Genomic DNA, 25,817 nt, shown 5'->3' on the forward strand with positions numbered 1-25,817 from the left:
GAAAAATTTGACCAAGAAATGGCGAAAATAGGTCAAAAACCGAGTCTTTATCACCTTTTTTACCTAAAATACACAATCACGAATATATTTTGCAAATAAATTGATTGAAGTGATAGATAAGGCTTTTGACCAACGGCATACTTTTTACCGTTGTTATTTGATATAAGCCGACGGAGTAATTAGCAATAAGAGAGACGTAGACCTGGTGGTCTCGGCCAGTAACTCTTGCCGCCAAAAGGAAGCAGTAACAGGTACGGTTAAGCGAAAACGCCGTCGGGCTTCGCCCGCCGGTTGTCAACCCCCCCCCTTTCAAAATTCGTGGCTACGCTACTCTCAATGCCCCCCCCCCCCCCTTGAGAAAATTCTGCGTACGCCACTGACTGTATAGATAATCTGAATTTCACGAAAATTTTCTGCTCTAACTTTCTGAAAAACTTGCAAGCAATGTAGGCCACTGTAACTGGTCTGACAACATGCTGAATGAGATGTAGCCTATTTGAATTGCAATCATAACTTAGACTACGAGTGTTCAGCGTGAATACATTTTATTTCGTTTTACCACAAAATTCATTACCTTTCTTTCATTTGAATTATTTTTTTTGTGAAGCGTTTCCTTTCAAAAGTCTTTCCTTCTCAATGTCTCTTTTGATCTTCCCGATAGGCTACAGTTGTGGTTCAAATGAATCTAATCAAAAGATTTACCCCGGCAGCAGAAATTGTTTTACATTGAATCAAGGTCTGCGAACGTTAACAACTTTGTTTGTGTGATGCTTGAAATAATAAATCAAGTTGGAGCAATCCAATAGGCCAATCATACCTGACGGCTGGGGCAAAGCGGGACATTTAAAATTTTTTTTTTTTTGTATTATAACAGCAGAAAGATTCCGCTTGATCTTCGAACCAAACATGCTGACCAACTAAGGCTTTCAGTTAAAAAAGAAATTAACGAAATCCAACCATCACTGTTACTGAAATTACGTTTTTACGAAAAGTGTCCCGCTTTGCCCCGTCTTTCCCTACGCTAATTCGTAACCTTATATTTTTTCGTTATTCTATATTGTTTAAATTCATTTTCGACTTTGTAGGCTTACAACATATTAACCAACGGCATGATTAATGCTATGTATCTATGCAAAACCTAGGTGGGTTTATAACTTTGAATGCTTACCGATTCTGCCATGGAAAATTTGGCATACAAAATTTCAGGGGCCGCACGCGATTCCACAATTTCAGAAACCAGTGCCGTAGGCGTGTTTTAACATTTCACCTGGCACTAATTTGCAATATTATTCGAAACTCAACCCACAATTTTCTCAAAACTAAAATTGAATAAACTGCAACAAATTCAATCGATCAAACATCCAAGATAATATTTTATTCGCATTTGATAGGGAATAGTTTATGGTCAAGATCATACCTTTCCTACACAAATCAAAAGTGAAGGAATGAAGCTAGTCTTGCGATGCACCTTAGTGATGGCTCTATGCAAGAATGAAGCCGATCATCATAAACAACGTTTACGTCGCGATAATGAGATTCAAAATAACGTGGCTGCAGCGATACAACATTGTTACGAGATAAATACACAAAACAAAATGGTGGTTGTTTGAGCACAAGTAAGACTGCATGTTTTTCATCATAATCATGACAGAGTAAGGTAAGCTTATTCGGAAAAATACAGGCTTCCTGAATAAGACATATTATACTGCTCGATAAGTAGCAAGGTTAAGCAGAAATTTAAAGCTGGCAACCCTGAAAACTTAAAAGGCCCACTGAACACATTTCTGATACAAATATAAACAAAAAAATTTCGTTTTGTCCAGTTCACTTTTAGATTAACTGCAAAATGTAATAACCAGCACTGCATTAATAACTCAATAATTCTACGCGAATGTGAGATAGCCTACCTGCCCTACCAGAAGAACTTTCCTTCGCAGTACCAATTTCCTATAACGACAAATCACACACAGCAGCTAGTATTTAGTCAGAACATGAGCATTTGCTGAATACCCCAGTTCTTTAAAGCTTTCTGAAGTTTATGATTTAAGACTCAACTTATCACGACAGGATAAATTTACTACATTTGAAGACTTTTCGCTGAGTTGGGTACGTTCAAAAGTCATAATAAATAAACGTTAGCTTATGTTTGAAAAACGTTACAATAGCACAAGTTCACACCTGAAAAAAAAACAAGATTGCACTTTGAAAAATTGAACTAAAACGGACAAGCCTTTTATTGGCTTTCATTGCGTCAAATGTATCAGGCAAGTACTCAATGACAATACAGCGGTTGTAGTTCACAGCACTGCAATCGCAGCTTTTACAGCCATTCGCGATATTCTTGAAACAAGCCCGAGTTACTGCACAAAATAACCAACTAAACGTAACTACAATAGTCTTGGTCTCATAAATATTTGGAAATGTAAAAGACAAGAAATGTAGTTCACCATGTGTTGGCCTAAACAAGAGTAGAGCATCAACGAGACAAAGTGTTATAATAGTTTTGTAATTATTTGCTGATATTATGTCTCATTTTAGTAATATTTTTTAAAATTTTAGGCCGAAGGTGCGCACAAATGTTTTTACGGTGTCTCGTATCAAACAATTTTTTTAGCATTCAATTTCTTAACTACAGTGAAATTAATTTACGAAAAAATATTGGACAAAGTACCACTTGGTGCATCGGAAACTAGGTGGAAATGGGGAGTCATTCTTTGTCTCAACACTGGGCATAGCTAATTAGTAAAACAAACGTGTTAATATAATATAAACATTAAGTTAGAACCAAATGTATTCTGCCTATATAAAAGTTTAATAAATGGCACCCTTCATATTTAGCTATCACTAGGTAACGACTTTTATTAGGTGACGTAAGCGATGACGCAGATATCTAGAATCTTCCGGAGTTTCGTTTCCATGGCGATAATAATTCAAGAATAAATCTCGCATTAAACAAGTGTTGGAGAACAATGTAACTGGGATAAGCCTACTTTGTTGACGTTTATTTGTTTATGGTAGGTAATATGCGATAGAAATACTTCGCTCCTTAGCCAAACACATCTTGCAACAGTGGCAAGTAAGCTTTGAAGAAGAGATTCTTTCTGATGACTCCATCGTTGTGAAAGAGAGACCATTCTAACTTGAAACATTCATTTTTCTTGAAGCAAACCATGCAGCGTTATAACAGTAAGTAGCAAGTGAGCTCAGATGCGCCGCAACACAATTCCCTAATCTCTGTGATGCGTCAGGGCCCACTCACGTTGCGGACTACACAGCATAATGTTTTGATTCAAATAGAACTTTCAACAAAATTAGTATAAGGCACAAAACATAGCTTTAGTAAGTACCGATGATATTCAAAGTCATGATATAAGTTTGGTCGATAATTCTCTAGCTTTTTGCATCACAAAAAAATCACTTTTAGTCAGACTCGAGTTGTATTGTTGCCTTGAAACAAAAATATTCTTTGTAGGAACTGATCTTGTAATCACATCTTTCTTCCATTGATCGCTAAATATTTTCAGCAACGCAATTAGAATTGCTCAGTGCTGAAAACATCGAAGAGAGCTGAAGAAATGCCATTTCCTAACAAAAACTCCCAGATAGGGAAATAAAAATATTTCAGTTTGAATAGCCACATCTAAGAAGAAACTTGTAATCTTTTTAGTTTGCGAAACTCAACATGTCTCTCTTGTACAGCGACAAAGTGTTGAAACAAGTCATCGAAGTCCACGTCCTTCAGGTGGTCTCCGTCGGTTATGACGACTGCCTTGCTGTAAATATCATAAAGGACGATTGAGTTTACCAAACTAATATGAGTTAATACAGAATAGCAACACTTGTATGGCGCCATACAAAGCATCTGTCAAAATATGACGTCGTAACACAAAGGATTTCACTAAGTTTTATTGCTCCAAAATGTCAGAGGCGTGTTATACAATTTTTCTAAAACAAATTTAATAAACAGGCTGAGTTTTTTTACGGTGATCTATTTCCCTTACTTAGCTGTGTTGGGAAGATTGACATTAGGAACGCTGTGCAATCTTTGATGTAGAGTTTTGAACGACTTGCTCTGAGGTAGCAGCATGAGGATGGAATACATTGTCTTTGTTAGATATTGCCTGTGAGGGCTCTCCAACAACTGGAGGCGAAGATCTAAACAAAAATTCGGGTTATGAAGAATACTATTCCACTTCGTCGTGATGTAACACCTATGTAGGACAAGGCTGCCAAATATTTTTTATATTTTCAATCCAATTGCCACTAAAAAGTAACCCGATTATGCACAGATTGAAACAAGTCAAAAAGTAGTCTAACTAAAACTTGACCAAGTGCACAAATTCAAGTCAAAAACGAAATTTTTAGTTAGAAATAATATAGCATCTTGTGGAATTCGGCTTGAAATAAAACGGAACCAACCAGAGCAATAGCCTACCCGCAACTACGAAACAAAACTAGCCAAATTACGCGGGAAAGCCGCGGAACTGGCAATTCTGATGCAGAAGATCTGTTAACGATTTCGCACAAATGATTGGCAAGATAGCACGACTGTACATTATTGTGGCCTTGACTCGGCGCACCAGCTTTTACTCCAAAGCTGTTCAAAGCAGAAGGTTAACTGTGATTTCCAAGTAACTCAGCGTGGTACAATGAAATGTGATGACTAGCTTGAGAGCTACCATGTTGCTTTGTAGTTTGTAAAGGTGAATGAGTAGAAATTTATGTTATCATGATCTAGATATGGAATTTGCAATTGTAAGAACTAGGTACAAGCTCACATGAAAATATAGGGGACTCCAATAAATTAACCAACTTATCCAGCTCCACGAGAAATTCCACGGTCAAGTCAAAATCCGATCTAGAAGCGCTGAAGTGAAGGAATAAAGTGGAAGATCGTTTTGTAAAACTTGAACAACGCTTGAGAGAATGTAGATTTGTATATTGGTCAATGCTATACAATAACCCCAAATATTAAAGCTATAATTAAACGAGTATAGAAACACGTTTAGCAACTGAAAAAGAGGATGCGTTACATAATTGTTGTGGCACAAAGCTACACACGCCTTCACGTGTATTTTGTTTATATGCTTTACATTCAAGAAAATTAGCCTAAAACACTGACAACTGTAGACACACAACTTAAGAGTTGCGGAAAATACCTAAAATGTGCAAACAGCAAAATGACACCAGCTCTGTTCCACAGTTTATGCACATTGCACAACCAGAGCTTGCACTAACTATAAAACTTAGCAAGGATACAGTTTTTGAAGCAGCCGGCAACAGTGTTTGTAGTTTTGTGTGAGCAGACATAGAGTGACTGCGGCGATTGGACTGTGGCACCAGCTCTTGTACAAACCGCAAAATAACTCACTATCTTCCTGCAAAGCAACGCGTGGTGAACGAATGGTGCCATCACACATCAACACAATACCGCATCCGAGAATTCTCTGGATGCCAAAGCAGACCATCCCTAAAGCCAAAGTGATAGATCAACGGCGTGACCTTATGGAACATTGCATTTACTTGTAAAAGATGAAATTCATCTAAATCGGCTTTAGTAGGCTAATTACGTTTGTAAGCAGTTTATCTTCATAACTGAGACCTTTTGAGGCAGAGGAAATAAACCGAAAATTATCTTAAAAGCAACGTTAAGCTACATCATATTTCTCCAACACAGCATTAAAATTGCGGCACAAGTCGCTACCCCGCACCCTCCCACCTGCGAGGAGCCAGTCTTCAGCTTCTCTCGGAGCTCACACATTTCGGTGGACGTCATCAGAATGCCGTTCAGCTTCTTGATGACGTGGGCAGAGAACTGCGGGTCTTCGTTGCAAACGCTTTCCTCGGTGATAGCTTTACCAAGAGCACAAAAGACGTTTTTAGGGTGAAGAAGAGCGCACAGTTGCCTGAAACAAAGGTGGAAGTTCAATTTTTCTTCTTTACTTGTAGGCTACCCAAAAAACAGTCTTTCAAACTAATAACGAAAATTAATTTAAGCTTGTTTATTTTATTTTTTAAATTTTAAGCTGATTTAAAAGTAATTGAACATCTAAGATCAAAAGCAGCCTGGTGGTTGCGAGGTGTAGGCTGCTTCATCAGGAAAATATACTTGAAAAAGTCGACTTCATGACTTAAACAAATGCAGTAGCAGGTGCTGTAATATAACGATGGACTGAAATGTGACTATGTCCAATAGCAAGAAAATTAAATTCTGTAAATGCACAAATGCAAATGCACAGAACTGTTTTGTTTCAGAACCATCACAAGGAACTATGTGTGAGAATGTTGCTGATGGCTGTCAGACAGTAAACATAAAACTCCTATCCTAAAGTATGAACATGGCAAGACAGCGTGAGAAAAGGACATCGTGAACAGCAATATTGCGATACAAGCCACTGCTTTTGCAATGCTATACCAACGTCGTAAGATGGTTATTTGTGAATTGAAGATCAACACAGAATTATTCACTTTCCCTCTTTAGACACAGTGTTCGCTTAAAGTGCGAAGCCGATTGCGTGGAATTTTTACACTACAACATTAAAAAGACATGTTTAAAACATGCTGTGCCTAGACGAGCTACTGTTCGGCATAATTGAAGCACAACAAAGGTTTAACGTACTTCACTAGAGCAAAACGAAAGGTGGAGTGATATGAACAACAAGTCAGATCCATCAGTTTACAGTGTTTGTATGTTTAAAACTCAACATTGATAGACAAGATAAAGTTCGGTTAGTTACAACCAGAGACCACCCGTACACCGCAAACTGTACTGTGGGACGATGAGCATTCTGAGGTAACATTTTATAAAAGTGTTCTTACCGGATTATAAACGAACTCCGGGTGTCCAAAAGATCTTTATGAGATTTAAATAGAAGCAGGAGGTGCTTGATAAACTTGTTGAAGTATTCATTGAGAACAAGAGGAGACTCTGGAGTAAGAGGAGGGACATTGCGCACTGGAAGAATAACAATAGAAAGTTTGTCAATCTTCAACACTCAGGCATTTCCCGCAGCCTACAAAACGTTGCTCACTTTGCATTTACCAAAGTTACAGTGATGAGAAAATGGCAACATTTGCTAGCTGACTCAAGTTCCAGCGCAAAGTTTGTAGACACTACCTTCAGTGCACTGGGAAAACAAATCAATAGTTTTTTCCTACAGTTTAAACGTTCCAATCATTTGGCTAGGCAAACACTCACAACAGTATTTCAATGAAAGTTGTAATTTCAGTGCATTGCAATGCAACAAGGTTATTTTGCCGTTATGACGTATGTGCATTGAATCGGTGATGAAACATCGACATTTTCAGTCCACAATAAAATGCGGATTCGTAAAGTTCGTGTTGTTACAAAACATGTTGAAGACTATGATCCAAACATAAGAAGCGACACAAAAGTTAAACATCGAAAGCTGTGCTTGGAGGGTTAGAAACATTATGTTTCCTAATATGAATATGATATGGAACATCTTGGCTAGAAACAGAATACGGGACACAAAAGAAACATGTAATGAACTCATGAGTATCATAAGCATAAGCAACCAAATCCTATTTTAATTATGAAATATAGCATCAGCATGAACAGACGTCTATTCATAAGATTACGCATTTGCAAATGTAACTACAAACCGTGTCAAGTAAAATTATATCGGTCTCTTGAAATGGCATAGTGATGGCAAAGGACGATTAAACAAAAAAAAGAAAGCAAGTCAGAGATTTCGCGACAATAGAACTACTCACAACTTTGCCGAGTTCCGACAACCTTCTGGTCATAGGGGAGACCTGCAGGGGATGAGGCTATCTCCGCTAGGCATTCCAATGTCAGCATAACAACCTACGCGTGAGGGATGTTAATGTGGGTGGTTTTATTTTCTGATTCTAGAATTGTTTTAGTAATAACTAGGTGAAATTAGTTTTAAAAAAAGGTAATTGTTTTAGAGGTTTCCAGAATCTTTACTTTTCAAAACGACTGAAATAATACACAAAAATTTGATTTGCATTTCACTCGTTAATCACCAACTTTTCTAATAATCTACATTTAAACAACCTTGAACGCAATCAGTTTGAATGTAACCTTTAAAAATTTACGTTTTACAAGATGTAGCAATCCGCACTGTAATTAGAAATAACATTAGGGGTAGGCTACAGATATGGGGTATCTCAAAGTCAATTGGTGACACCTTCAAGTTATTCAGTATGCTTAGCTGATTGTTTTAAGACCTCAACTGGGTCATTTGAGTTATTTTCCAGGCAGTGACGGCAAAAACATTAGATTAACATTGTAGTATATCACAACTGAGTTACTACACCGCAATCACACATTGACGCTTACCACATCTGCTGTATCGCAAAGCACGACCACTACTGAAGTGAAAACCTTTTCCATGTGGTCAAATATCTGTAGAATGGGTTGAAGTTAGAAAAGCTTTGTATAAAAACTAGACGTCGAGTTACGTCTTTGGAAAAATTCACAATTTTGTGATTTTCAGCTCAAAGTCTATTGATTTTATCAATTCACTAACACCACCGGCATACTCAATTAATACTAAAAGATTTGATTTGTAATTTAAGGGTTATTAACCCGATACGAAAATTTGTGTGATCACGTAAACATTGACAAGCACTGGTTCCATGCAAAGTTAAATCTGAAAATCCTAGAATGGCAAGAAACAGGAATATCGTGACACTACGGCAAGAAACCAACTAAAAGTAGAACAGATCAGATATAAGATGGGAAAGTGCTGGAAAAGTCAGGGGCAAATACTGGACTGGTCAAAATCTCAAGGACAAGCTTACAGAATGTATGCACATCAATATGTAGTCTTAACAAGCAAAAGTGACCTTCTCTGATAAACAAATTGCTAACAATCTGAATGCATCCAAAACGTGCACCCACTCTGTATGGGATTTGTACAAGAAGATGAATGATCCACCTAAGGACGGCACATTTTGTCAACGCCGACTTGGAAGTGAGGAAATAAGAAAACACTTCCACCATCTCCAACAAAGGAAGCGATATTCTGTAAACAACAATATAAATGTATTTCAATCGCAAATTCCTCGTGACGACAATCGTCGGTTTCGGTGAATAACGAATACACATATGCTGTTATGCAAATATATACACATTGCTTTCAGTGCTTTAAAAGGCAGACAGTTTTAGCACAAGCATTGACTTAGAACGTAGATAGGAAAAGGAAATGAGGACGTCCAAAACAAACATGGAAAGCAGGGGAAGAATAAGACAAAGTCGGATTGAAGGAAGAAGATACAACGGACAGAACGAGATGGAGAATAGGAGTGAAGGCAGTCGCTGCAAATAAAGAATCGGCCATTCCTACTAGTGGGGACAAACCGAATTTAATGATGATAAGGCACAGTAAATTAGCATACTGTCAAAACTTCATTCAATGTAAAACAAGGTTGGATACACACGAAATACTGTAGTTGCAATTAAAGTTTTCCAGCTGAAAGAAAACTACCCCGTGCTTTCAAACGGCAGTATGAGACAATGTAACAACGGAATACGGAATCAACAACGGACAACTTGTTTTCTCAAAACGAGAAAACAAGAAAAGTTTGAAGGTTTTCAAAATCATTCATATCAACAGAAATAGCTTGCGTAGAGAGTTGGCCTTGTTGTTTCACACAAAAAACTGTTAAACCCATTCGAGTTACTAAGTTTTGTATGCCAGTCCAACATGTAGTTAACGCAACAAATATATACACATTGCTTTTAGTGCTTTAGAAGGCAGACAGTTTTACCGCAAGCATTGACTTAGAACGTAGATAAGAAAAGGAAATGAGGATGACCAAAACAAACATGGAAAAACAGGTAAAGAATAAGACAAAGTCGGATTGATAAAAGAAGATGCGATGGACAGAACGAGATGGACAATAGGAGGCTGCAAATAAAGCATCGGCCATCCCCACCAGTGGGGACAAAAACCGAATTTAAATGATGAAGATGCACAGTAGATTGGTACATTGTCAGAAGTTTATTCAATGTAAGACAAGGTTGGATACACGAAATACTGTAGTTGCAATTAAAGTTCTCCAGCTGAAAGAAAACTAACCCACGCTTTCACACGGCTGTATGAGATAATATAGCAACGGACTACGAAGTCTTCATTCACATCAAAACGGTTAAACAAGAAAAGCTTCGAGGTTTTCAAAACCATATCAACAGTAAGTAGCTTTCGTAGAGAGTTCGCCTTGTTGCTTCACACAAAAAAATGTTAAACCCATTCGCTTTAGTGAGTTTTATATGCCAGTCATACATGTAGCTAACGCAACAATTCAAGCATCATACTTGTCATTGTTCTCTCCTTTCTTGTCATAATCGCTTGTTATCAATTGCATGAGACTCTTGTTGGCCTTCTCAGCCTTTTCACGAACATGTGAAATTATTTAGTTGGCTTGTTAAAGAAATTCATATACAAGTACGGTAGACCTATATTTAGTTGGGCACTGCATTGACGAAAAGTCGTTGAGTAGTAAAATAGGCGAATGTTAGACTATTGTAGAGGTACTATTGCAGTGACAAAATAACATACGGTAGTTAGTTTTAAATCAAATATAGTTATTACTATAGTTTTATATATATTACGAGTAACCAACAGCATGAAAACCTTGTATTTTGTAACTTTCTTTTCACGTTGAAATGCATGAAAAAGTTGTTGCGGTTTCAAAAATAGGTTTTCTGCGAATATACGAACATGATACATCATTTACTAAAACTTTTCATTTACTTTTCAGATTCTATTTGAATAAGACCTTCTGATGATCCGTTAGGTGAAACAATTTGTAAAGGCTTCAGATAGTAATAACTATATCTGATTCATTTACTAAAACGATGTAACATGCAAAAAATTAAGCTTTTTTTCGAACGTTTCAATGCTTGGTGATTTTAGGATCAGCCTTCAATGGTGTGTGGAACATTGGAACAACCAATCCTTCAAGGGTGAGTGGTTCATTGCATACATCGTACAAAGTAGAATGAGGCATGATAGGAAAGCATTTATGAGCTTTCAAACTTTAATTAAAATAAAACTAAAATATTGCTGCCGTACAGTACTAGTAAGTTGGTATTGAAATATAATAATGAATTTTGGTGAATTAATTTTGTCGTTTATTAAATGACGGATGACAACGCAAAAATTAGCTAAATCGATCTTAGTTCTACCCCAAAGTAAAAATCAGCAATCATTTACATTGGAAGTAAATGAAATCTCATAAATAAAGCAAATATATATTATGGAAATAATAGATCAAAAGGATATTTTTATGATTGGGAGCCTCAAAAGCAAGAGTAGGTAAAACGGAGGATATGATCCCGGAGGACAAAGGAAGGATGATGGGTCCACCAAGAACAATCAATCCGTGCATCCATACCAGGGCTGTCTCCTTTATGAGAGGATCTGCCGCACATATTTGAAAACTTTAAGGTTACTACTGAAATAAAATATAGGAACTTTTTTCTTGTATGGAGTTGTTAAGCAATTGCATAGTTGCAATTTCTTTAGTTTCACATAAACTGATTGGTTCCATGCACCACGAGACACTCACAGTTGCCAAACAACACGATGAGCGATGATGATGTTCATGCATAAACTACATCATCCACGGCAGTAGTAAATAGTTTATTTCTCAAACTTTCAGTATCTTAAACATGAAAAAACGTTTTATTTGCTGTTGTTGAATTTCTCGAACGTATTTGTTTTATAACATGAATTTCCGAAACGTTCATCGCAACCAATATAAAAAATACCGCACTATTATGTTCCTGGTGTACTTCATTCAAAACAGACAAATACTTCATACAAATTCTCACCTTCTGACTGGCAATGGACAATGACAATATTTGTCATGTTGGCAAAATCCACCTTGTCCGGACTGCTGCCCATTCGAGATAGTATCTCACCTAATGTAGACTGGCACCTGTGAAAAGGTTGAATATAAAAAATCTCATCGACTGTTACATATTCGAAAAGGCAGGTTGTAAAATTAAGTGAAACAAAAACTTGTACTTACACTTCAGGGTGAGTCTAGAAATGCAAGTCTTTTTTTGTGTTAGTTTAAAAAAAAAAGAAAAAAAATCGATATTTTTTTTGCATCAACAACACTGTCTGAATTTTAAATCTTAGAACAAAATTTATAGTTTTGCTTCTCTGAAATATTTGTTCTGAAATAATCAAGACATCAATAAGTTACCAAAATACAACTTTGTCACTAAACTTTTCATTAAAATCTTCCTTTTTTTCACGAATGATCCAGAAGAATGTGTAGTGTGATAAAATAAGGAAAAAAAGTATAGAGCGGATCACACTAAAATTTGCAAATGCAATTTTTTACGTTTAAATTAAAGAACTTGAATTTGTAAATTTAGTGTGGTACTGTTCACCTTTTTTATCGATAAGTTAACCTACACATATCCGTCGACTAAACTGTAGAATGTAGATTCACGGATTAGACTTTAAAGAACATCATAACACTCCATAATACTCAGGGTTGTCGGTATTTTACCCGACCCAAAAAAACCCGGGTGGGTTTTTTCAAAAAAACCCACTTAAAAAACCCATAAAAAAACCCAGAGCATCATATTTGTCCAGTTTTTATTAGAAAATTGAAAAAATGAACAAAAACACTACAAGGCACTTAAAACAAACTTTAAATTAGGACTTAAGGATGTGATTGTGAAGTAAATTTCCAAGAATAAACTGAAAACGCAGTGGATATTGTACAGTACACAGAAATCAAGTAATGCCCCTTTGTGTATACTACACTAAAACTCATTTATGCAAGAAGACCTTATAGTTAAACTGCTGAAAGTACTACTCTACTGTAGTCTGTATATATGATGTGAAATGCAATTTAGGAGGCTATTTACCAATTACAGATTCTGCAAAGCAGGGCATTAAGGCGCGAACAAAACGGCGCAGACATAACGGCGCCAAAGTCAACGCAACAAGTTCAATTTATAAAACGATAATACTCTGCAACCATAACGAAAGTTTATGTGTGAATAAGGATTTTTGGAGCTGGTATACAAGTCCCCCCCCCCCCCACCACCCTTGGCAACTCATGACAAAGAGGAATTGACCAAAAAATGTTAACAAAATGAGGAAAAGGTTCTGAGCTGGTTACGTTGACTTTGGCGCCGTTTTGTCTGCGCCGTTTTGTTCGCGCCTTAATGTCGTGGACCGCAGATTCTGGATTCTAACGCTTGGCTGTTTCAGAGCATTTGCCTAAATGGCCATTGGCCACGCAATCGCTCAATTGCTCATCCATTACTATATATAGTATGTATATATAAATGATAAAAAATATTTAAACATGATGGCATAAATGCTCCTTGCCTTCAAATCTAAAGCAAATGATGCAATAATGTGATTTCTACCACGGTAGCATCAACTTGGTATAGAAATCAGTGGATATGCAACATCCAACTTAATCTTGAAATTAATGGATGATGCAACATTCAAGCAACAACAGCCTTAGTGCATTATTTTATTGAGTTATGCAAGCATGTACTGTGAGTAAAAGGCACTTCATTCGTAAAAAGTAGTTTTGAGGTGAAATAAGCATGAATCTACCTTTTTTTGCATCTTTTTTAAAAAAACCCAATAAAACCCAAAAAAACCCGGGTTTTTTTAAAAAAACCCGGGCGGGTTGGGCTTTTTTAAAAAAACCCGGGTTTTTCTCAACCCTGATAATACTCATTATAATAAACTATGAAACAGGCTATGTGAACGATGCAATGAAAGAAATGGCAGGAATGAAAGAAATAAACAAACTAATAAAAGAAATTAAGACAAGCAACAAAGTAGGTTGACAGTTAACATGTTCGAGGCCTCATCATTGGTAGCACTTGAAATTGGGTGGTTCATTGGTACCACTTGCTGAGCATGCGGCCATACTTCTGACTGACAGAACTAAGTCAAAACTGCAGCAAACTTACTTGTATATAATAAGTTATTCGGCAGCTGTCATTCAACACTTTTTTGCAGTTCTTTGTTATGATAAACTAAAACAGTTATTATTTAAAAAATGTATGAAACGATTGAAGATAGTATAAAAAAATAAAAAACGTAAAAAAAACGTTTTTAACCATCCTTAAGTGCGACAGTGTGAGCAGATTAGTTTGGATCGTGGTTTTGTACCAAGTAAGAAACTTTACAGATTGGTAAACTTTGTTGGTAAACTGCCGTGACAAAACATTTACAACTTAAACTTTTTGGTAGAAATTTAACTTTTTTCACCGCAGAAGAATACAAAAGATGAGCAGTTACTTCGGGCACAAAGTGACGTTAATGCTTGAAGTTATTATTAAAGTTACAAAGTAACTTTCGGTGTCAAAACAATTCAATTATTTAATTGGAAACAAGAAAATATTTGTGACCAGTGAGCACACATACATATTGCTGATTTCTTTGCTTGTGTCGCCAAGAATAGGAAATAAAGCTTCGAGAAACTCTGGAAGAAAAGCAACGATGTCAATCTCCGGTATCGACATGACACAGGTCAACCACTGTACAAGAAACCTTCTGGTGAATTGCTTCTTCGTGTACAAACGTTCACGCAGCAGGCTGACAAAGGCGGAGATATCAAATACTGGGGTCTCAGTCACAATATCCTGAAAAATGCCGGAAATAAAGTTATATTATATACAATACAAAACTGAACTTGCTGACAATCACCACTCACCAGCAGGCTGCAAGTTTAGTTTTGAAAGAGGCTTCTGACGTTTATTAAAATCATAACTGCGCAATAAAAAAAAATGCGACTATATATATGTCTCGAAAGCAGCTGTTTCAAATTTTTATACAAATACGTTTTTACAATTACTACAATTGAAACCACCGTGCGCATTTCACGAATGGATTAGACATAATAATGAAATTCAATTTCACAAAAGCAGTAAGGTAACCTAAAGTGTTAAAATACACTGTATATTTATGGTAAGGTAATCCTAAAAGAAGTCATATATCGCACCATTAATGCATAAACCGCTAATATCAACACTACAAAAAGAGTGAATAACGCCTGGCAAAAAGTTAAGTGGGAGTGAATTAAAACAAACAAATATGGCAGCTCTTATAAAAACTTGGACGGTCTCTTTCACTCTTAATCCCACCAAGAATGAAGAGACTGTTTTAGAAGAGCAGCAACTCAATCTTATCTTATTTTCATATGTAACTTGATTATTAGTTTTTAGAAGACCGTGTTCTTTTTACTAATAATGCTTTAATACCTCATGAAAATCAGTTACAATCAAAAATTTGCCATCAAGCTGAGTTTATAAAGATAGCCTACCTTTACTAAACGGTCTAGAAGTTCTGAGCCATTTCGCACATTAGGATCAGGATCCGCAGCTAGCTGAAATAGTGTGATTCAAAAATTAAGGTGAGCACGAGCCTTGTGATGTGCAATTCCAAATAACGTGGTGGCAAATAAAAGGCACTATAGTTTCTTAAATGTTCAACAAATTATCATGGACTGCAATATGATAAAAAAAAGCAACAGAACATGTGCTCAGCCTTTGTGCTGATATCCAATACCCAGGAAAATAATCCCTTCTGTCATAGAATGTGTTAATAACACATTTCACTCCACCCTATTGTGTTATGCACTGTTGTTTGTACCTATATCATTTATAGCTTGGTATTGAAAAGCATTTCACCGCTTTAATATTAATAAGCAAACGATTGGAATCTTTTACCAACAAACATAGAAAAGAACTCATTGTGATGATTTACTTTGCTCAATATGTCAAAAAGTTGATTGAAGTACGGAAGGGTGTCTGCTCGAGATACTTTGACAATGTTGTACAAAGCCTCACAAGCAAAGTAACGCATCCTGTTGTCTGGATCTGATGAACATATCAGCACCGGCTTCATCAGCTTCTCCAAATAAGGTTGAATATTCTAAAACAAAGTGGCACAGCATGTTTCATTACGCGGCATCTGAACCAGTCCGTCCCGATAGCTCAATTGATTAGCGCGTCGCTTCTGGAACGAAGAAGCTCCAAGATCAAGCGGTGCTGGTTCGACTATCAGGGTGTGAGCTTGAGCAACGCACGTTAAGGACTGCTCTCTACTCCATTCAGCGGCATCTAATGAATGGAATAATTCCCCAGCAACAAGACTTCAACAATCAAAAACTTCACTCTGCCAATCTCGGTGACCGGGCCTGTGTCAGTGATTCAAAGCCTCTAAAAGTATGCGAAACTGCCAGGATTAAGCTCTGCAAGAAGCTTTCCCAGTCCGAGGATAAAGATTCAATCAATCAATCAAGTTGCCTTGGGGCTAGAAACAAATATGATATAAATACAGTGGGCTATACAGGCGATAAATTTACTAAAACAACAATGACAAAATATGCCAAATACGACAAAACAAAAAAATAGTTGTATCTTCTTCTTGACTTAATGCCATGCAGTAAGGTTACTAAGCTGCTTGCTTTTTTGAATGGAGCAACGTTGCACTGCCCTGCACAATTTTTCTAGCTTTATCCTTACCTTTTGCTTCCTGTTTAGTGTAGCAATATAATGTTCAGAAACTTTGTAAAAACTAAATTTAATTTTTATATTTTAATGTATTTTATCACCCAGTGTTGTTGAAAAATGAGGCCAAGTCATCAAGAAATGTTTAGCAAAATTGAAAGACAGTTGAATTGAGGGTTTCAAGCTTAGACTGGCGGTGAGAGTGTGATGACACAAACAACAATCCTCGAATGGAGCAAGCATTTCAGGAATGACCACAAAGAATAAGAAATTACACCAGGTAAGGTGTAATTTCTTATTCTTTGTGGTCATTAAAAAAGTCGGACTGAAGGAGGAAGATGCAAGGGACAGGGTGAAATGGAGAAAAGGGATTAAAACAATTGCTGCGCGGAAACAATCGGCCACCCCCACTAGTGGGGAACAAACCGACGATGGATTATGATGATGATGATGAAGGGCAACCTTTCAGACTGAAACAATGGTGGAAAATGATTGCAGAGTGACAATGTGGGACTGTGGGAGGTAGCATAAATTAGAAAAAAAACATATTGCAAAACAATACGAAGAAAGGACATGCAGAATGAGCGTGCTAACCTAACATGATATTGTAGGTGCCCAAGAGTTCATTACTACAGCATAATGCAGTTTTTAGCCATAAAAGAAATCACAGCCCATGACCACCTTAAGTATTTTTTAGATCTAACATGATATGACTTATGGTTGTTTTCGCAAGCTCAAACAAGGCCACAGAAAAGCGTAATAAGAACAAAAGTTTGTCAAGTGCTTCTGATGGTATATACTAAAGTCAAATCAGAAACTCACTAACTCATAGAAGCAGTTTGAAGACAGTTTGAGGCTTTTGGAATCAATTTTAATGATATCGGTCAATATATATATATCCTTTATTTTACACATAAGATTTAATGACAAATATTGATCTAAAAAGGCTGGTGAAAATAAATTTATCTGGTAAAAGTCAGTAAAGTGTAAGCAAATGTAAAAAAGTTAAGAATTTCTTGTTCTAAACTGAATAGCAGAGTCCGGTGGTAGCTTTGTGCACTATATCTGATTATCTGTGTGTACTCGTCGTCGTCGTTCGTATGAAGCAGAAAGTTTGTGATCAGCCGAATGGAAGGATTTGGAGCCAACTTTTCGTCAGGTCATCTAGTGTACGGAGGCCTGTTATTCCATTGGGAGGGGAATAGACGGGACACCCAAAGATGATGTGGTTAGCTGTTTGCTCCGCCGCACCGCACTGACAAGCAGCAGAGTCCCTTATGCCCCAGCGTGTCAAGCAAGCATTGAAGCGGCCAACTCCCGTTCTGATTCGGTTCAGTGTCACCCACACCCTTCTCTGAAGCTCAGAACCAAGTGGGAGTGAAGAGGCAGGAGAGACATCGAATAGAACGAGGCGAGACTTTATTTTTGGCACAGTGCTCAATTCCTCGGACCAGGCATCTGATGTGCTGAAATCAGCGAGATGGAGTTTTGCAGCATGCCTTACAAAAGGACGCCTTGATGGTAGGCGTTGTATGATTGGGACATTGAGAGTGGATACGCAATCGTGTAGTATGTGGTTCGGATCAGCACAGGCTTTATTTACCAACGAAGACACCATCGCTTCTCTGCGTACATTAGCGGGTAGGATACCTGACAGCACTGGAAGGTATTGCTGTGGTGTTGGTTTTAAGCATCCAGTAATAATGCGCATTGTCTCGTTCAGGCAGGCGTCTAATTTTTTGGTGTGCTTGCTGCGACACCATGCCGGAGCTGCGTATTCCGCGGCACTGTAGGCAAGCGCCAGGCCACCTATGCGGAGGGTAGATGGTTTTGCCCCCCATGTTGTGCCGGCCAAGCACCTCAAAAGTCCATTGCGTGCAGTTACTTTTGCACGCAGGCCTTGGATGTGCTGCTTGTAAGTCAGTTGCCTATCCAGTTTCACCTCGAGATAAGTTGGTTGACTCTTGAACGGTAACTGACAACCATTGACTTCGACCTTCAATTTCCTGTCGACTTGGTGATTATTGAGATGAAAAGTACTGATGGTAGTCTTTGTAGCACTGAGTTGCAGTCTCAGTGCTACAAAGACTACCGTCAGTACTTTGTGTGTACTGATAAATCAGAATGACCATAAACTATCAAATTAGTCTTTAACATCAAACACTGTATCATATCATATATATATTACATTTTTGAAGCAAAAATATTGTATGCCACTACTTCATTCAATTATATCACAATGCATATTGAGTACCTGGTTACCAAGAGCAATAGCACAAGCAGCTAGACCAATCAGACCACCTTTTCTGCTGTGTGAATTTTGAGACATAGTAAATTCTGAAGCCAATATGGCTATCGTTTGTTCTATCTCTTCTTGGCAACCATCATTTGAGAAGCCTCGGACTAACCTGAAAATATTGAGGACTGAGGAGTTTCAAAGAATTTGAATGGGTCTGGCAGCTTAAAGAGAAAATTAGTAGGTCTACTCATGCATGCAATCAAAATTAAGGCAAGGATAATTGCTGTAATATTTATAATATATATTAAAACAATGAAAACTATCAATACTACAAAAAAGTGCTCAATGCTAAGCAAAAAAGCAAAGCAGAGCAAGTTAAATCAAATATAGTTATAATATAAAAAATATATAATATAATAAAAAAATATAATATAAAAAAAATATTTATATATAATATAAAAAAAATATTTGAATAAGACCTTCTGATGATCCGTTAGGTGAAACAATTTGTAAAGGCTTCAGATAGTAATAACTATATTTGATATAATATATATTAAATATACTAAAGAAGACTAAAATACATTATACCAGCAATACAAACAAATCACAACCATCACATGTGACATGTACGCCTTGTACGGTACCATATTTTGCTTTATAAACTTCAAGTTATTAAAGCAAAATACATGCTAGTCACTTCTTTTTCATCATGAAACTATTCATATCCTCTAAAATTAAATGAAATCATACATAAGAAGTACCTACGCAATATTATGTAGCCTATATATATCACTGCAAAATGCAAATGTACCGGTAGCGTTCATTATTTACAAAAAAGTGCACATGCACTCGTAAATCTATTTGTACACATACCGTATGCATTATGAGATATAACAACATTATCAAAATACATAAGAACATTAAGCATAACAAGCATACAAATATATGTAGTTTTCTGTTTCCCCAATATATCATTGCTATCAATCAGTCATGCCACAAGTCCAAGAAGTGGTTATTGTATTCTAGCTTTAGCTTTTCATTATTGCTAGCCTCTGTAACCAATTATACTTCACATTTCTGGTCTCATGTAAGACATAAAACTAACTTACTTTTCTATTTCCAGAGCTGCAACTTTCCTCTTTTCATAAATTTTATCATGAAGCATTCGTATTATTGCTGGGCTTAATCCTTGTGTTGACATATTGTTTAATAACTTTGTTTCTCCAAATTAAATAGTATATAATATGCAAGTAGTCAAAGAAACAGTTGCTTGATTATGTTACATGAGGCTAATGTATTGTGCATCATAGGAATAAAACTTCAACAAGTAGATTAACTCAGATCATATCCTAGTGCTTCCTGCATAAAAAAAATAGCTGAAGTTTATGAACTACCGACACCCCAGCTTAAAATATGAAAGTACTGTACATTTCTGTAAACACTCATAATTGTAAGCCAAACAATGAACTGATTTGTGAAGAAAGGAGCATTACTCCCAGCTATGAGCACAAGGCTAAGCAGTATACTGAGATACAGAGTATGCTGAGATACATTGCCCCATTAACAATATTACAAACTTTATATTATGCTTTGTTTCAATCCAAGATCCAGTAGTCGATTATAAATTGGGGAAGAGCAAACTCTACATTGCTTACTCCACTTCAAGTGTTACAAAACAAGTTCATCAGATCCTGCTTATTTTTGCCGAGGTACAACTGTTACTAATACAACTGTTCTTTATCACCAATTTAATGTGCTCAGAATTGACGATATTATTAAATTAGAGACTGCAAAATTTATGTACAAATATGTGCACAAAATGCTGCCCCAGGCCTTTGCTGGCTGCTTTATTTTTGTAAACGAAATTCACCATCATAAAACCTGTCAGAACCAAAAGAATGATTTATATTTGCCTTCTGCAACGTCAAACTCTGGTAAGAAGATGCTACGTTTTAATGGAGTGAAACTATGGAATCAAATACCAAAAGAAATACAAGAAAAGTCTTATAATGCTTTTAAATTTAAATATTAAGTTTAAGAGATTAGAGAAGATTAGAGAGATTAAAGAGATTAAGTTCAAACAACGCTGATGATTTTCCTCAGGTCATCGTTACTCATTGCTTTTTACTGTACATCACCATGCATTAGCATCGAAAACTCTCTCAACAAATTTGAAAGAAATTTTGTCTGGTAGTGTGAAAATCGTTAATTTCATTAGAGCTTGTGCTTTGAACGATCGAATATTCAAGAGGTTATGTCAAGAAATGGGAACGGAACATGAAGTTCTCCTCTATCATACAGAAGTTTGCTGGCTGTCAAGGGGACAGTTTTGAAGCGCTTATTTGAAAAAAATACAGCATGGATAGTGGATACTAGGGTGCACCATTTGCCGAAAATTTTTGATAAATGAGCCTAACTTTTTTTTATATGTGAGGTTAGCTAAAAAAATGACTTGTACAAAATTTCACCCCGATTGAACAAAGGTTAGACCCCCCACCCGGCCCTTAATTTTGGACTCCGATGTCGTTTTTTCAACGTTTTTGCCACTAGGCGGTGCTATGTTTATGCTACACAGATGGGGTTACTTTTAAAAGATGGCCCTTCAATTTCCGCATCATATTAAAAAAAATTTTTTAAATCAGTCAAGGAGTCGTCGAAAAATGGGTAAATTGATGTTTTATTTCAGTCAGAACACTGTAGTATGACATCTAGTGGCGAAAATTAAATTCAGCATATCTGCTGAAGTTCTTATCCAAAAAAGATAAAATTAGTATCTAGACCCCCATTTTCGAGGGTGGAGAGTCCATTTTTGCTGTTTGTTTTGCACATTTAGGACACTAGATGACGCTACAGAAGTCTTTAATATAATACAAGACACTTTTTTGAAAGTTAATAAGTTTTAAGTACGGTTAAAGTACAGTCAAACAATAAAACACAAATTAGTATGCAAGCTGAAAAAACAATTCTGGTTGAACAATTTATAGGGACAGAAACCACGATGAAGATTTAGTGTTCTTATTTCTTTGATTAAGTAGAAGTTTTCTGGAATTATCCACGACTTGTAGTATCTTTTGGTAGCGATCTTCTTTTTGTGCAGCTCCATGGAAGTCTTGTGCCAGTTTAACACCTCGCTCTGCTGCATCATTGACTACTCTGATGTTGTCCACCACATGTTTTGCATTTGTGTAGGCTTGGTTGCTGTTCCATGTCTTAACAGGTTGCTTTAAAAACGATGTGTTAATTCTTAAAACATTGAAAAATACCCAAGAATCAACGCCAATGTATATTTCTAAATCTGAAAAAGTATCCTTCGGTAAATTTGGAAACTTCGGTTTTCCAAATCCAGAACCAAATCTGTTCTTACACACACCATCATTTTCTTTAGAAAGCAATTTATTGGCCATTGTTTGCTTGGTAGAATCTTTTATATTGTTGCTGAAGAAGGTCAATGGGACAAGTTCTTCGGTCAGATACCACAATATGTGCTTCCCAAATCGTCGAAGAGCTTCATTTGCGATTACTTTATCCATGCTTTTGTATTCTAGGAATGAATGAAGGAGAAGTAGATCGTTTTTAGGAGCGCTGGATGGTATAGGAGCAGTAAGCCACCATGGAATGTAGCAAAACACAACAAATTTCACAAAACCTTGAAGCTTCTCCAATTGATCTTTGCCAAAAATTTTTCCTTAAAACAAATTTTGATTATGTAAAATTGTCGACTATGCATAGCAGTTGTATAAGCAAAACTAGGACTTAAAATTTGTTGCAGCATAATAGACTAGTTTTCATACCTTTAGGATGGAACCTTTCTTAACACACCAGTTCGTAATTAACCATTTGAAATACATTATGTTTTCCTCTCACAAACATACCTTTTAAGTTGTTGCTATTACTGGATCCTAGCAAGTCCATTTTGACTGAATATAACAGTTTTGACATCCAGCGTGCCTTGTGTAAGGCACCAGGTCTATTGAAAGATTTAAATTTTGCTATTGTTGAGGTATCTCCAAGATAGAGCAAGGTTAACATGACCAACTCTTTGTAGTCCCCCCTACTGCATGGCTGTTGCAGATAATTGTAACAGAGGTTGATAATTTCTTCTCGTCTTGGAGCTAAATTTTTCGGAATATTAATATACTCGAGGTCTTTGGTTGAAGAAGGAATAGCAGGAAAGAATTGCTTGAATCTATTGAAGAGGGATATTTCAGGGCTCTTCGATACTTCAATTTGTAGAATATCCCAAACATGGCTCAAAATTATTTCACCTACATGATGACGACATGCGAACCAAAGTAAAGGCTTTGAAATGACATTTTGCAAGGCCACGCATGCCGCCGTTTGAGCTCCGGTATTGGAACTAGTGGTATCAAATACCATTCCAGACAAACTGTTGTGACAGTCCCATATTTTGACCAGATTTAGAGATGCGTTGGCAATGAGGGTACCTGCAGAATCGGAAGACTTATGAGGAATAGCTGGTACACCCAACAGTTTTGTACCTCCAACACCAGATAAAAGAATAGGTAATCTTTCAACTTTTGTTACTCCATCTGATGCATCCATCAGCTTACCATCCCAATGTATATTTGATATTGCAGGGGGTGTCCAATTGTCAGCAATTTCTTCTGAGATTGTTTGAATTGCTTCGATCCTGTATCTTTCTGTGGATGTGTAACTTAAGCTTAATCTGGAAGGATCTCCATCTGTTGTAGTGATAATTTCATGCATCACAGCTGAAATAGCAGAAGACGAAACTTTGTTGCGTACTAAGGCCTGGACTACTTTCGGTGTTTTCAGTATATCAGGAGGGATATGGACATTGACTCCGATTTTCACAGATCTTGTGTGTTTCCTGATAATCCGAGTGGAGAAATTTTGATGAAATTCATTATCATCATCTGTGCTTGTGTCCGTAGTAGTACTGTCACTGAGCACAATAGAGGCAGAGTGGGCTGCATCTACTTCATGCTGCTTTCTTCTTTTAGCTTCTTGGTCATTTCTGGTCTTCTTCCTCTTGACACAAACAGCCATTGTCCTGTCCTTTCCAGCTAGCGATGCTTTTCGATCTGTCATCATTGATTCCAAAAAAGCTTTGTCCTCATTATTGGTCATCAGTTTCAATACGTTTCTTGGCCAAAACTTCATGGTTTTTTCTTTTATTCTTTTCCTAAAATTGTTGATTCTTTCTTTAGGTTTTCCAGATTTTCGGGCACTTACTTTGATCTTTAACAAACTTTCAAACTCTCCCAATAACTTTTCTACAACTTCAGCCATTTTTTGCTTATGAACAGTACCTAGGTACACCAGCTTTCTCAAAAAAAGGAATCACAGAATCTACGGTTTTGTTCGCAGCCTCTCGTTTAGAAGATACACTTGGACATACACGATGTGCCAAGTAGCAAAGAAGGACTTGATGCTCGGTTGGAAGCCTACTTCCATTGATGCTTTTGTCATCTTCTGTTACAATTGTTTCAAGAATAGATTCTCTAAAGCTAGAGTCAGACATAACAAACCAGTGCTACGATATGTATAGTTTTAGGATAAACCTATTAATAATTTCCTGTAAAAACGATAAAAGTTTATGGCAACAATTTAAATGCATTTGAAGTTTGAAACTGAGCATTAAGCCCTCTAGTGGCCAAATAATGCAAAGCAAACGGCAAAAATGGACTCTCCACCCTCGAAAATGGGGGTCTAGATACCAATTTTATTTTATTTGGATAAGAACTTTAGGAAATATCCTGAATTCAATTTTCGCCACTAGATGTCGTACTGCAGTGTTTTGACTAAAATAAAACATCAATTTACCCATTTTTCGACGACTCCTTGACTGATTTAAAAAAAAAATTTTTAATATGATGCGGATATTGAAGGGCCATCTTTTAAAAGTAACCCCATGCATGTAGCATAAACGTAGCACCACCTAGTGGCAAAAACGTTGAAAAAACGACATCGGAGTCCAAAATTAAGGGCCGGGTGGGGGGTCTAAACTTTGTTCAATCGGGGTGAAATTTTGTACAAGTCATTTTTTAGCTAACCTCACATATAAAAAAAAGTTAGGCTCATTTATCAAAAATTTTCGGCAAATGGTGCACCCTAGTGGATACGTTACCCTTTCCTCGTTGCACTGGAATCTATCAGTGATGAGGACCTTGCAAAAGATGAGTTCATTGAACTAAGGACAATGGAACCATTAAGAATGTCCTTCAATTTGAAAAACATTGGCGATTTTTGGAGTTTGTTAACGCAAGCATAATATCATCTTTTGGCAAAAACAGCCATGGCTGCTTTAATCCCTTTTGCGATTACATATTTATGTGAGTCAAGATTTACATCCTTGATAACTAGGCCTATATCAAAACAGTCGAAACCGGTTGGATGCAAAGGATGACATGCGTGTTGCCCTATCAAAGACGAAGTCACAATTTCATGTTCTTGTTGAAAACAAACAGCAGCATCCTTCACATCAATGAAATTAAATCGAAGATATTGAAAAACAATCTGCATTTGCTATTTCTTAAATTTAATAAAACATAAATTGTGTTACCAATTTATTTTAATTTTATTGCGTTATGTCCAATTCATGCTAATCAAAAAAGTTTCTCTGACTAGGCCACAAAGGGGGTCCACGCAAACCAAAATTTTTTTAAGGGGTCCGCGTTAAAAAAAGTTTAAGAACCCCTGGTCTATATCGATTTTTGTTGTTAGTATCTTTTTCGTCCCGGACGCGTTAATGACGAAAAATAAAATGATAGAATGTTCTTAATTTTGGATCTTTTGCTGAAATGTTTGTGTGTCAGCTTACTTTGGTGACCTTTTGGTCTTTCGCTGCCATCCTTGTTGTGCGAATTATTTGTGTTTTTGTATATTTTTGTTTTTTTCGCCAATAAAACAAAAATAAACTGAACTGAACAGTAACACACTGTGACACTCCCTCACTCACTAGTGCCATTGATTACTTACTAATAGATATGAAACTCAGCGGTGCGTAACAATGTTTGAAGGCTTACAGCGTAGTTATGGCAGTATGCAGTTACTTGAAACTTGGCACAGCAAAATAACTTTATTTTTAATATT

The 25,817-nt window shown here is 36.7% G+C and overlaps 1 protein-coding gene across 1 annotated transcript; it reads right to left on the bottom strand.

Moving 5' to 3' along the window:
- Positions 1 to 1,361: 1,361 nt before the first annotated feature.
- On the bottom strand, positions 1,362 to 19,941 carry LOC145786586 (protein VAC14 homolog). The gene is made up of 17 exons (XM_082598269.1): positions 19,850 to 19,941; positions 18,756 to 18,909; positions 15,756 to 15,923; positions 15,313 to 15,375; positions 14,415 to 14,632; positions 11,831 to 11,937; positions 11,280 to 11,417; positions 10,310 to 10,397; positions 8,894 to 9,017; positions 8,330 to 8,395; positions 7,738 to 7,831; positions 6,820 to 6,955; positions 5,720 to 5,906; positions 5,260 to 5,378; positions 4,779 to 4,858; positions 4,002 to 4,155; positions 1,362 to 3,773 (listed from the first exon to the last, which is right to left on the bottom strand). Exons 1-17 carry the CDS (start codon positions 19,939 to 19,941, stop codon positions 3,641 to 3,643), a joined length of 2,121 nt encoding a protein of 706 aa, XP_082454395.1. The 3' UTR covers positions 1,362 to 3,640.
- Positions 19,942 to 25,817: the final 5,876 nt, after the last annotated feature.

Source organism: Aplidium turbinatum, chromosome 17 (genome assembly GCF_918807975.1).
Source record: "Aplidium turbinatum chromosome 17, kaAplTurb1.1, whole genome shotgun sequence".
NCBI classification, from domain to species: Eukaryota; Metazoa; Chordata; class Ascidiacea; order Aplousobranchia; family Polyclinidae; genus Aplidium; species Aplidium turbinatum.

Coding starts and splice junctions, on each gene's coding strand:
- LOC145786586 (XM_082598269.1), bottom strand. CDS start 19,941: ATGTCAACACAAGGATTAAGCCCAGCAATAATACGAATGCTTCATGAT. Junction 18,910..19,849: donor GCAGCTCTGGAAATAGAAAA/GTAAGTTAGTTT, acceptor CAATATTTTCAG/GTTAGTCCGAGGCTTCTCAA. Junction 11,938..14,414: donor AGCAAAGAAATCAGCAATAT/GTATGTGTGCTC, acceptor ACCTTTTCACAG/GTGCCAGTCTACATTAGGTG.